Raw genomic sequence first — 12,638 nt, 5'->3', positions numbered from 1 at the left:
AGGGAGGAACACTGCAAACAAATATCACTGGTGTGTGGGGGGAGTGTTCTGCAGTGTTACAGCCACACTGGGTTTGCCTCCACTCACGGCATGTGTGCTTTCATGGTCTACACTTCTCAGGCTCTAGGTTGCTCTGCCAGGAACTGTCTGAGGCGAGCCCTGGGTTGCGTGCACTTCCCAGGTCTAAGTTGCTCAGGTTCAGGTTCTTGGGTACTCCACAAAGGCGCAGACTTGGTTGGGCCTGCGTTTTGTGCCTTTCCTGGCTCCAAGCAGCTCAGGTGACCAGGTGCTTGGCGAGTGCACCCGCAGGTGGGGGGTGTGTCGTATCACCTCCCCCATCCCAGCCGCTCGGTTTTCTGGGTGTACAATGGGCACGCCTTCTCAGGTGTGCCCTGTGTCTTTCCTGGGGAGCTGATCTCTGGCTGCGACCTTCCCGGCAGATGTCCACCATCCAGAATCCCAAGAAGTCTTGGTTTGCAATGAAGCCTGCTTGTAGTTTGGTAGAGGATGCCTCTCTGGGGCCGTGATTGCCCCATCATGGCTCTGGCTGCCCCTACCTGCCTGTCTCCGGCAGGGGGGTGGGCTCGTCAGAAGCTGGCTAGCTCTGCTCAGTCCTTTGTTCTGTGAGTGGGCCTGGAAGTGTCTTAGGTTAGGGCTTTTCGCTGAATAGTTCTCTCTCTATCTCTTTTTTTTTTCCTCTCTCTCTCTCTGGCTATCCCACAGTCTGGGCTGCTATCTCACGATAATTCCCTCAGATTGCCCTTGGGGCATTTAGGCCCGGTCCTTAGCCTAAGCAGTGCAGCCCGCGCCTCCCTGTCCAGCCCCTGCTCACTAGTGGTGGATACGAGCATCTGGGCTGCTTCTCTGCTGGATCTTTCCCTGGATGGATCTCTGTCCCTACCTCTTTTGTCTCTCTTTTTATCTTTTATATTTTGTCCTACCTCCTTTTGAAGACAATGGGCTACCTTTCTGGGTGCCTGATGTCCTGTGCCAGCATTCAGAAGTTGTTTTGTGGAATTTGCTCAGCTTTCAAATGTTCTTTTGATGAATTTGTGGGGGAGAAAGTGGTCTCCCCGTCCTATTCCTCTGCCATCTTAGGGCCCCCTCCTGCAGATTTGCTTTCTATGGTTTCAGTTACCTGTGGTCAATTGTATACAGAAAATATTAAGTAGAAAATTCCAGAAATATATAATTCATGAAGTTAAAATTTTTAAGTTTTAAATTCTAAGTAGCATGATAAATTTTTAACATTCAAGTATGGTTGCTTTAGGGCTTCCCTCATAGTTCAAGTCAGTAAGAATCTGTTTACAATGCAGGAGTCCTAGGTTCAATCCCTGGGTTGGGAAGATCCCCTGGAGAAGTAAATGGCAACCCACTCCAGTATTATTGCTTGGAGAATCCCATGGACAGAGTAGTCTGGTAGGCTGCAGTCCATGCGGTCATAAGAGTTGGACACAACTTAGTGACTAAACCACCATAGTTGCTTTGCAATATTATATTAGTTTCATGTGTACAGCATAGTGATTCAGTATTTTCATAGATTATACTCCATTAAAAGTTATTACAAGATAATGGCTGTATTATACAATATTACATATTGTATATACATACATAATATTATTATATTATAAAATATATTACATGTTATAGTATAAATGTTATATTATACAATATACTATATTGTATTATATAATATATATTGTATTATACAGTATACTATATATATTGTTGCTTATCTATCTTATATATAGTAGTTTGTATCTCTTATCTCCATACCTTTGTCTTACCCCTCCACCCTTCCCTCTCTCCACTGGTAACCACTAGTTTGTCTTCTCTTTGAATCTATTTCTGTTTTGCTATATATATTTGTTTTATATTTTAAATTCCACAGTAGGTGATAACATAAAGTATGTCTTTCTCTATATGACTAATTTCACTAATTACTCTAAGTACATCCTCACTGCTGCAAGTGGCAGAATTTCATTTTTTTTTTTGGCTGAGTAATATTCCATTATATACACACACACACACATACATACATACATACATACATACATACACACATATAATCCATTTGTCTGAAGCACCATACAGCTTCCTCATGCCTGGGACATGAATCATCCCTTTGTCCAGTGTATTCTGTCTGTTGGTCATTTAGTCACCTTCTCAATTATCCAGTCCACTGTTGAGGTAATCACAGTGCTTGCATTCAATTCAGTTCAGTTCAGTCGCTCAGTCATGTCTGACTCTTTGCGACACCATGGACTGCAGCATGCCAGGCCTCCCTGTCCATCACCAACTCCCGGAATATACTCAAACTCATGTCCATTGAGTCGGTGATGCCATCGAACCATCTCATCCTCTGTTGTCGCCTTCTCCTCCCACCTTCAATCTTTTCCAGCATCAGGGTCTTTTCCAATGAGTCAGTTCTTCACATCAAGTGGCCAAAGTATTGGAGTTTCAGCTTCAGCACCAGTCCTTCCAATGAATATTCAGGACTGATTTCCTTTAGGATCGACTGGTTGGATATCCTTGCGGTCCAAGGATATCTCCAAGAGTCTTCTCAACACCACAGTTCAAAAGCATCAGTTCTCTTGAGCTCAGCTTTCTTTATGGTTCAACTCTCAAACCCATACATGACTACTGGAAAAACCATAGCTTTGACTAGACGGACCTTTGTTGGCAAAGTAATGTCTCTGCTTTTTAATATGCTGTCTATGTTTGTCATCGCTTTTCTTCCAAGGAGAAAGCGTCTTTTAATTTCATGGCTGCAACCACCATCTGCAGTGATTTTGGAGCCCCAAAGTAAGCCTTATTTTATTTAATAATGGCCCCAAAGGACAAGAATAGTGATGCTAGCAATTTGGATATGCCAAAGACAAGTTATAAAGTGCTTCCTTTAAGTGAAAAGGTAAAAGTTCTTGACTTTATAAGGAAAGAAAAAAAATCATATGCTGAAGTTGCTAAGATCTACGGTAAGAACAATTCTTCTATTCATGAAATTGTGAAGAAAAAGGAAATTCATGCTAGTTTTGCTGTCATACATTGAACTGCAAAATTTATGGCGATAGTGCATAAATGTGCAGTTAAGATGGAAAAGGCATTAAATTTATACATCAAGATATTTTCAGAGAGGAAAAAGAGAGTGAGACCAGTCACATAACTTTTACTGTATTGTTGTTGCAGTTGTTCAGTCACCCAATAATGGCCAACTCTTTGTAACTCCATGAACTGCAGCATGCCGGACCTCTCTGTCCTTCACCATCTTCCAGAGTTTGCCCAAGTTCATGTCCATTGCATCAATAATGTCATCCAGCCATCTCATTCTCTGACACCCTATTCTCCTTCTGCCTTCAATCTTTCCCAGCATCAGTGTCTCTTCCAACGAGTCAGCTGCTCACATCTGGTGACCAGGTACTGGAGCTTCAGGTTCAGCAACAGTCCTTCCAATGAATATTCAGCACTGATTTCCTTTAGGATGGACTGGTTGATCTCCTTGCTGTCCAAGGGACTCTAAGGAGTCTTCTCCAGCACCACAGTTTGAAAGCATCAATTCTTTGGTGCTCTGCCTTCTTCACAGTCCAGCTCTCATGAACCTAATGTGACTACAGGAAATGCCATAGCCTTGACTATATGGACCTTTGTTTGCAAAGTGATGTTTTTGCTTTTTAACACACTGTCTAGGTTTGTCATAGCTTTTCTGCCAAGAAGCAATCATCTTCTAATTTCATGGCTGTAGTCACCGTCCACAGTGATTTTAGAGCCCAGTCTGTCACTGATTCCACCTTTTCTCCTTTTATTTGCCATGAAAGTTGTTACAATTGTTCTATTTTATAAGTAGTTATTTTTGTTTATCTTTTACTGTGCCTAATTTATAAATTCAGCTTTAGCATATGGTTTTGTTGTTCAGTCATTAAGTTGTGTCTGACTTTTTGCAAACCCATGGAAGGTAGCATTCCAGGCCTCCATGCCCCTCACTATCTCCTGGAGTTTTATCATATGTATGTATAGGAAAATTCATGGTATATATAGGTTTCAGTACTATCCATGGTTTCAAACATCCATTGGGGATATTGGAATAGTATACCCCATGGATAAGGATGGGGCTACTGTATTGTGAAATAATTGGCCCAGTAAGTTTAGTTAACATACATCATCTCATATAGATACACAAAAAGAACAAAATGAAAAAAAAACATTTTTTTAGGATGACAACTTTTAGGATTTACACTCTTGACAACTTTCATATGTACCATACAGCAGTGTTCTACACTGTACACCATATTGCAAATTATATCCTTAGTACTTATTTCTCTTATAACTGGAAGTTTGTTCCCTTGACCATCTTCCTCCAATTCTACCTCTTCTGCCTCCTGCCAATGGTAACTACAAATCTGACCTCTTTTCCTATGCGTGTTTTTTTCTTTTGGTTCCGCATATAAGTAAAATTATATAGTATCTGTCCTTCTTTGTCTGACTTAGCATAATGCTCTCAAAGTCCATCCATGTTGTCACATATGGCAGGATTTCCTTCTTTCTGTGGATGAATAATCCATCATGTGTGTGTGTGTGTGTGTGTGTGTGTGTATGTGTGTGTGTGTGTGTGTGTGTATAGCAACTTCTTTATCCATTTATCTGTTGATGGACACTAAGGCTGTTTCCATATTTTGGCTATTATAAATAATGCTGCTGTGAACATAAGTGTGCATATATCTCTTTGATATAGTTTTCATTTTCTTTGGATATATATGAAGAAGTGGAATTATTGGGTTATGTGGTGTTCTATTTTTAATTTTTTGAGAAAGCTCTATATTTTTTCCCCCAAAATGTCTATAACACTTTACAATCACACCAAGAGTGCTATAGGGCTTCCTTTTCTCTACATCCTCACCAGGTTTAATAACTCTGTTTTTTGATGCAAGCCATTCCAACAGGCATGAAGTGATACCTCATTGTACTTTTGATTTGCACTTCCCAGTGATTAGTGATATTGAATATCTATTCATGTACTTGTTGGCCATTTGCATGTCTCCTTGGAAAAATGTCTTTTCATGTCCTATGCCCATTTTTAATTGGATTGTTAGGGTTTTTGCTGTTGAGTTGTTTGAGTTCTTTATATTTTTTGGATATTAAGTGAAAAAAAAAAGTGAAAAGTGAAGTCGCTCAGTCGTGTCCAACTCTTAGCGACCCCATGGACTACAGCCCACCAGGCCCTCCATCCATGGGATTTTTCCAGGCAAGAGTACTGGAGTGGGGTGCCATTGCCTTCTCCATTAACAGCGGCTAGGCATATTTACTTGGAGCTGGTATACTTGGTGACAGCCTTAGTGCCCTCAGGCACAGCATGCTTGGCCAGCTCCCCAGGTAGCAGCAAGAGCATGGCAGTCTGGATCTCCCTGGATGTGATAGTCGAGTGCTTGTTGTAATGTGCCAGGCACGATGCCTCACCAGCGATACACTCGAAAATGTCATTGACGAAGGAGTTCATGATTCCCATGGCCTTGGACGAGATGCCGGTGTCCGGATGGACTTGCTTCAGCACCTTGTACACATACACGGAGTAGCTCTCCTTGCGGCTGCTCTTGCACTTCTTGCCGTCCTTCTTCTGGGCCTTGGTCATAGCTTTTTTAGAGCCCTTTTTAGGGGCAGGAGCAGACCTAGCCGGTTCAGGCATGTCTATAATGACAATACCAAACAACACAGAAAGATCTTCAAATATATGGCTTACAAATAATTTTTCCCATTCCATAGGTTGTCGTTTCATTTTGTTGATCATTTCTTCTGCTGTGCAGAAGCGCTAGTTAGTGTTAGCATGGTATAATTTTTTCCATCCACTTACTTTTTCTATTTTTTAAAATATATATTTTATTGAAGTATAGTTGACTTACAATGATTCAGGTGCACAGCGAGGTGATTCAGTTATACAAATACACATAGATTATGTTTGAAATTATTTTCCATCATAGATTATCACAAGATATTGACTATAGTTCCCTAAGCTATACAGTCTATCTTTGTTGCTTGTTGCATATCTATTTTTCAATTAAAAATCTAGCATTCTATTCATACTAATTCAAACAAGTGAAATCAAAATGTCATAATTTTTTAGATAGACAAAAATTCATGTTCTCTAAAGTATATATTATATGCTTTAACCTCTGAGCCACCAGAGAAGCACACATATTTATATATATGTATACAAAAGCTTTTCCACTACACTTGATAAAAACTTGAGAAAGAACATCAAAAAAAGAAGAGATGGAGAAATTAGAGAACGTAAACTAAATGAAATGGGAGCACTGAATATGAACTAGAAAAAGTGAAACAAACTAGATAAAAGTAAAAGCTCATCATATAGCCTAGTTGTTTTCATTAGAAACATTTGGAGCTTTGGAGGAAAAAAGCAACACCCAAGCATTTGTATTTTAAAAAAAAATTTCAAGATAATTCTGATACGCATCTGGAATTTAAAAAGTGATTGCAGGTTTTTCTATTTTTGGCAATATACAGTTCTATTATTTTTCTGTTGATCAATCATGATACAATGGTATTAAGTGAGTAATAGTTATATAATCATAATAATAAAAGATATTTATCAGTTTTCACAATCAGTAGCCAGACAAAAAATAAAAGAGAATTACAATTGCAAGCCATAATGGGAACATGGTTAACTTAACAATGTAAAACAATTACACACAATTTGGGGAGTCAAGCAGAGTGATGTGGTAAGTTAAAGTGCATACATGCACATGTTTTCATCCACCCAGTCAGTCTATGTCTTTTGGTTGGTGTATTTAATCCATTTACATTTAAGGTAGCATCAATATGTATGATCCTATTACCATTTTGTTAGTTGTTTTGGGTTTATTTTCTGTAGGTCTTTCCCTTCTTTTGTGTTCCCTGCCTAGAGAAGTTCCTTTAGTATTTGTCATAAAGCTGGTTTGGTGGTGCTTAATTCTCTTAATTTTTGCTTGTCTGGAAAGCTTCTGATTTCTCTATCAAATCTGAAAGAGAATCTTGCTGGGTAGAGTATTCTTGGTTGTAGGTTCTTCCCTTTCATCACTTTAAATATATAATTTAAATCCATTCTCTTCTGGCTTGTAGAGTTTCTGTTGAGAAATCAGCTGATAGCCTGATGGGAGTTCCCTAGTATGTTATTTGTTGTTTTTCCCTTGTTTCTTTTAATATTTTATCAGTCTTTAATTTTTGTCTGTTTGATTACTATGTGTCTCAGTGTGTTCCTCCTTGGGTTTATTCTTCCTGGGACTCTCTGTGCTTCCTGGACTTGGCTGACTAATTTCCTTTCCCATGTTAGGGAAGTTTTAAGCTATTATCTCTACAAATATTTCCTCAGGTCCTTTCTCTCTTCTTCTGGGACCTCTATAATGTGAAATGTTGGTGTGCTTAATGTTGTCCCAAGGGTCTCTTAGGCTGTCTTTGTTTCTTTCCATTCTTTTTTTTTTCTACATTCTGTTCTATGGCAGTGATTTACACTATTCTGTCCTCCAGGTCATTTATCCATTCTTCTGCCTCAGTTATTCTGCTATTGATTCCTTCTAGTATATCTGCTTGTGTCTAGTTTGTATCTAGTGTATCTCTCTTTGTTTGTTCTTTAGTTCTTCTAGGCCTTTGGTAAACATTTATTTTATCTTCTCAATCTTTACCTCCATTCTTTTCCTGAGATACTGGATCATCTTCACTATCATTATTCTGAATTCTTTTTCTGGACGGTTGCTTATCTCTACTTCATTTATTTGTTTTTCTGGGATTTTATCTTGTCCAATAACTTTCTGCTTTTTCATCATGATTAACTTTCTGTAATATGGTTTTTATTTTAGCCACTGTGAGACTGTGCTTCTTCTTTCTTCTTCTGTTTGCCCTCTGATGGATGAGGCTAAGAGGCTTGCATAAGCCTTTTGATAGGAGGGACTGGCAATGGGAAAAACTGGGTCTTGCTCTGGTGGGCTTGCCTTGCTCAGTAAAGCTTTAATCCATAACAAGACAGGAGGAAGGGGTATAGATGGAGTATAGTCAAGACCCACACCTCTGGGTCAATGACCCACAAAAAAGGGAGTATAATTACAATTGCAGAAATTCTATCCAAGGAGCAAGTGGTCCAAACCCCACATCATGCTCTCCAGACTCAGGATCCTACACTAGGAAGACAGTCCTCAGAATGTCTGGCTTTGAAGGCCAATAGGTTTCTGTACAGGAGAGCTGAAGGGCTGTAGGAAACTGATACTCTGCTCTTCAATGGCACATGCAAACTCTTACACATTCCAAGTCCCAGTACAGCAGCAATAATTTGAAAGGAATATGAGTTATACACACTTGCTGATCTTGGTGTCTCCTGAAGGGCAGGAGGCTACTGGGACTTACCTTGGAGACACAGATACTTGGAAGCCATTTTGGGGAGCTCATTCTACCACAAAGACACTGGTGCTGACAATGATAGCTCTGGAGTCCTTCCTCTAGCCTATTAGCACTGGGGGCTGGTACCAGCCCTGGGCCCCCTTGGCCTTGGAGCCACCTAGCTCCCAGTTCTACTTGTCTACACAACCAGATGCACCAGGACTTGGCCGTGCCCACCATCAAGCAGGCAGCCCAGCATGAGGCAGGCCTGAAAGCCAACTGGGCCAGGGACCAGCCACACCCATCTGTCTACCCACAGTAGATGGCTCCACTAACACATAAGGGCCCACATAGATGGTACCCTTAGAGCATACAACTTTGGTGACCAGAAGGAAGTATGCTTCTGAGTGCAGTAGAACATATCCTACATAAGTCCATTTCTCTAAGATCAGTAAATGTAACCAAACCTCCATAACACATAGAAATAAACACAGGAACTTAGGCAAAATGAGATGACAGAAAAATTGGTTCAGAACAAAGGAACAAGACAAAATCCCAGAAGAATAAAGCCAAGTGGAGATAAGCAATCAACACAATAAAGAGTTCAAGTTAATGATTGTAAAGATGATCAATGAATTCAGGAAAAGAATGAATGAACATAGAAATTTAACAAAGACTAAAAAATATAAAGAAGAACCAAACAGCTCAAGAATACAATAACCGAAATTAAAAATACAACAGAAGGAATCATACTGTGCCATTTCCTTCTCCAGTGAACAACAGAACTCTCCACCATGACCCATCTGTATTTGGTGGCTCTGCATGGCATGGCTCATAGCTTCATTAAGCCACACAAGGCTGTGATCCATGTGATCAATTTGGTTAGCTTTCTGTGATTGTGGTTTTCATTCTGGAGGCTGTGGGATTATAGCTCTTGCTTCTTCCATCCGTCTTCTGATGGATAAGATGGATAAGAGGCTTGTGCAAGCTTCCTGATGGGAGGGACTGGCCGTGGGGAAACCTGGGTCTTACTCTGGTGGGCAGAGACATGCTCAGTAAATCTTTAATCCAATTTTCTGCTGATGCATGAGGCTGTGATCCCTTCCTGTTAGTTGATTTAGTGGAGGTGATGGAATTCCAGCTGAGCTATTTCAAATCTTAAAAGATGATGCTGTTACAGTACCACACTCAATATGTTAGCAAATTTGGAAACCTCAGCAGTGACCACAGGACTGGAAAAGGTCAGTTTTCATTCCAATCCCAAAGAAAGGCAATGTAAAAGAATGTTCAAACTACTGTACAATTGTGCTTATTTCACATAATAACAAGGTAATTCTCAAAAATCCTTCAAGCTAGGCTTCAACAGTACATAAACTTAAATGAACTTCAAGGAGACAAAACCAGTCAATCCTAAAGGAAATAAAACCTGAATATTCATTGGAAGGATTGATGCTGAATCTGAAGTTCCAATACTTTGGCCACCTGATGTGAAGAGCTGACTCATTGGAAAAGACCCTGATGCTGGGAAAGATTGAAGGCAGGAGGAGAAGGGGACGACGATGAGATGGTTGGATGGCACCATCGACTCAATAGACATGAGTTTGAGCAATCTCTGGGAGATAGTGAAGGACAGGGAAGCCTGGCACACTGCAGTCCACGGGGTGGCAAAGATTCTGACATGATTGAGCAACAGAACAGCAACAACATGTATAAACCTCAGGGCTCCTGCAAACCAAAAACCTATGCACAAAGAGGAGAAAGGAATCCAAACATATACCAAAGTTAGTTATCAAGTCATAGAGAAGAGAATAACAAAAACACTACCAAAAAACCAGAAAATAGTTAACAAAATGACAGCATCTATATACCTATCAAGAATTAATTTAAATGTAAATGGACAAAATACTTCAATTGAATACAGGTAATGGCTGAATGGATTAAAAACAAGACATATAAATGCTGTCTACAAGAGACTCATTTCAGATCTAAGTACGTACATACACTGAAAGTGAGGAGATAGAAAAAGGTATTTCATGCAAATGGAAACAAAATGAAAGCTGAAGTAGCAATACTTATATAAGATAAAATAGATTTACAACAAAAGTTGTAACAAGAGACAAAGAAAGACATTAAATAATGATAAAAACTTCAATCCAATAAGAAGATATAACATTTATAAATATGTATGTAACCAAAATAGGAAAAACTAAATATATAGACCAAATATTAACAGACTTAATGGGAGAAGTTGACATTAACACAATATTAGCAGGAGACATTAACATCTCATTTACATCCTGAATAGATCATCCAGATAGAAAATCAATATGGAAATGCCTTAAATGATGTTAGACTGATGCATTTAATATACATATAGGACATTCCATCCCAAAGGAGAAGAATATACATTATTTTCAAGTGCACAAGGAACACTGTCTAGGATAGATCACATACTAGGCTCAAAACAAGCCTCAAATCTAATAAAATTGAAACCATTCAAGAATTTTTCCAACAACAACAGTATGCAAGTGGAAATCAACCACAAGAAAAAAATTGCACATGACTAAGACATGTGACTTAAAGACCTTCTAGAACTAACACCAAAAAAAAAAAGATGTCCTTTTCATCATAGGGGACTGGAATGTAGGAAGTCAAGAAATACCTGGAGTAACAGGCAAGTTTGGCCTTGGAGTACAAAATAAGCAGGGCAAAGGCTAAAAGACTTTTGCCAAGAGAACGCACTGGTCATACCAAACACCCCCTTCCAACAACGCAAGAGATGACTCTACACATGGATATCACCAGATGGTCAATACAAAAATCAGATTGATTATATTCTTTGTAGCTGAAGATGGAGAAGCTCTATATATTCGGCAAAAACAAGACTGGGAGCTGACTGTGGCTCAGATCATGAACTCCTTATTGCAAATTCAGACTTAGAGAAAGTAGGGAAAACCACTAGACCACTCAGGTATGACCTAAAACAAATCCCTTATGATTATACAGTGGAAGTGACAAATCAATTCAAGGGATTAGATCTGATAGATAGAGGGCCTGAAGAACTATGGGCAGATATTCATAATATTGTACAGGAGGTGGTGATCAAAACCTTCCCCAAGAAGAAGAAATGCAAAAAAGGCAAAATGGTTGTTTGAGGAGGCTTTACAAATAGCTGAGAAAAGGAGAGATGTAAAAGGCAAAGAAGAAAAGGAAAGATATATGCAAATGAATGTAGAGTTCCAAAGAATAGCAAGGAGAGATAAGAAAGCTTTCCCAAATGATCAATGCAAACAAATAGAGGAAAACTATAGAATGGGAAAGACTAGAGATCTCTTCAAGAAAATTAGAGATACCAAGGGAACATTTCAAGCAAAGATGGCACAATAAAGGAAAGAAATAGTATGGACCTAAGAGAAGCAGAAGATATTAAGAAGAGTGGCAAGAATATACAGAAAAACTATTTTAAAAAAGATCTTAATGACTCAGATAGCCACAATGGTGTTATCACTCACCTAGAGCCAGACATCCTGGAGTGCAAAGTTGAGTGGGCCTTAGGAAGCATCACTATGAACAAAGCTAGTGGAGGTGATGGAATTCCAGTTGAGCTATTTTAAGTCCTAAATATGATGCTGTGAAAGTGCTGCACTCAATATACCAGCAAATTTGGAAAACTCAGCAGTGGCCACAGGATTGGAAAAGGTCAGTTTTCATTCCAATTCCAGAGAAAGGCAATCTCAAAGAATGTTCGAACTACTGCACAGTTGTACTTATCTCACACACTAGCAAAGTAATGCTCAAAATTCTCCAAGCTAGGCTTCAATAATATGTGAATGGAGAACTTCCAGATTTCAAGTTGGAATTAGAAAAGGCAGAGGAACCAGAGATCAAATTGCCAACATTTGTTGTATCATAGAAAAAGAAAAATTCAGAAAAACATCTATTTCTGCTTCATTGACTATACTAAAGCCTTTGGCTCTGTAGATCACAACAAACTGTGGAACATTCCTAAAGAGATGGGAATACCAGACCACCTTACCTGCCTCCTGAGAAATCTGTGTGCAGATGAAGAAGAAACAGAACTGGACATGGAACAACAGACTGGTTCCAAATTGGGAAAGGAGTACGTCACAGCTGTATATTGTCACCTTGCTTATTTAACTTATATGCAGAGTACATTATAGAAAATGTCAAAATGGATGAAACACAAGCTGGAATCAAGATTGCCAGGAGAAATATCAATAACCTCAGATATGCAGATGACACCACACTTATGGCATAAAGCAAAG

General features: G+C 39.2%; 1 protein-coding gene across 1 annotated transcript; it reads right to left on the bottom strand.

The window, feature by feature from the left end:
• Positions 1–5,293: 5,293 nt before the first annotated feature.
• On the bottom strand, positions 5,294–5,674 carry LOC147340382 (histone H2B type 1-H-like). Its single transcript, XM_086390170.1, has one exon. It carries the CDS (start codon positions 5,672–5,674, stop codon positions 5,294–5,296), a length of 381 nt encoding a protein of 126 aa, XP_086246296.1.
• Between the last annotated feature and the right edge of the window lie 6,964 nt (positions 5,675–12,638).

This window comes from Bos grunniens, chromosome X, assembly GCF_055505025.1.
Source record: "Bos grunniens cultivar Pamir isolate PY7600 chromosome X, Bosgru_T2T1.0, whole genome shotgun sequence".
Taxonomy (NCBI): domain Eukaryota; kingdom Metazoa; phylum Chordata; class Mammalia; order Artiodactyla; family Bovidae; genus Bos; species Bos grunniens.
The sequence above is the reverse complement of the archived record's forward strand: the minus strand, read 5'-3'. Positions and strand labels throughout refer to the sequence as shown.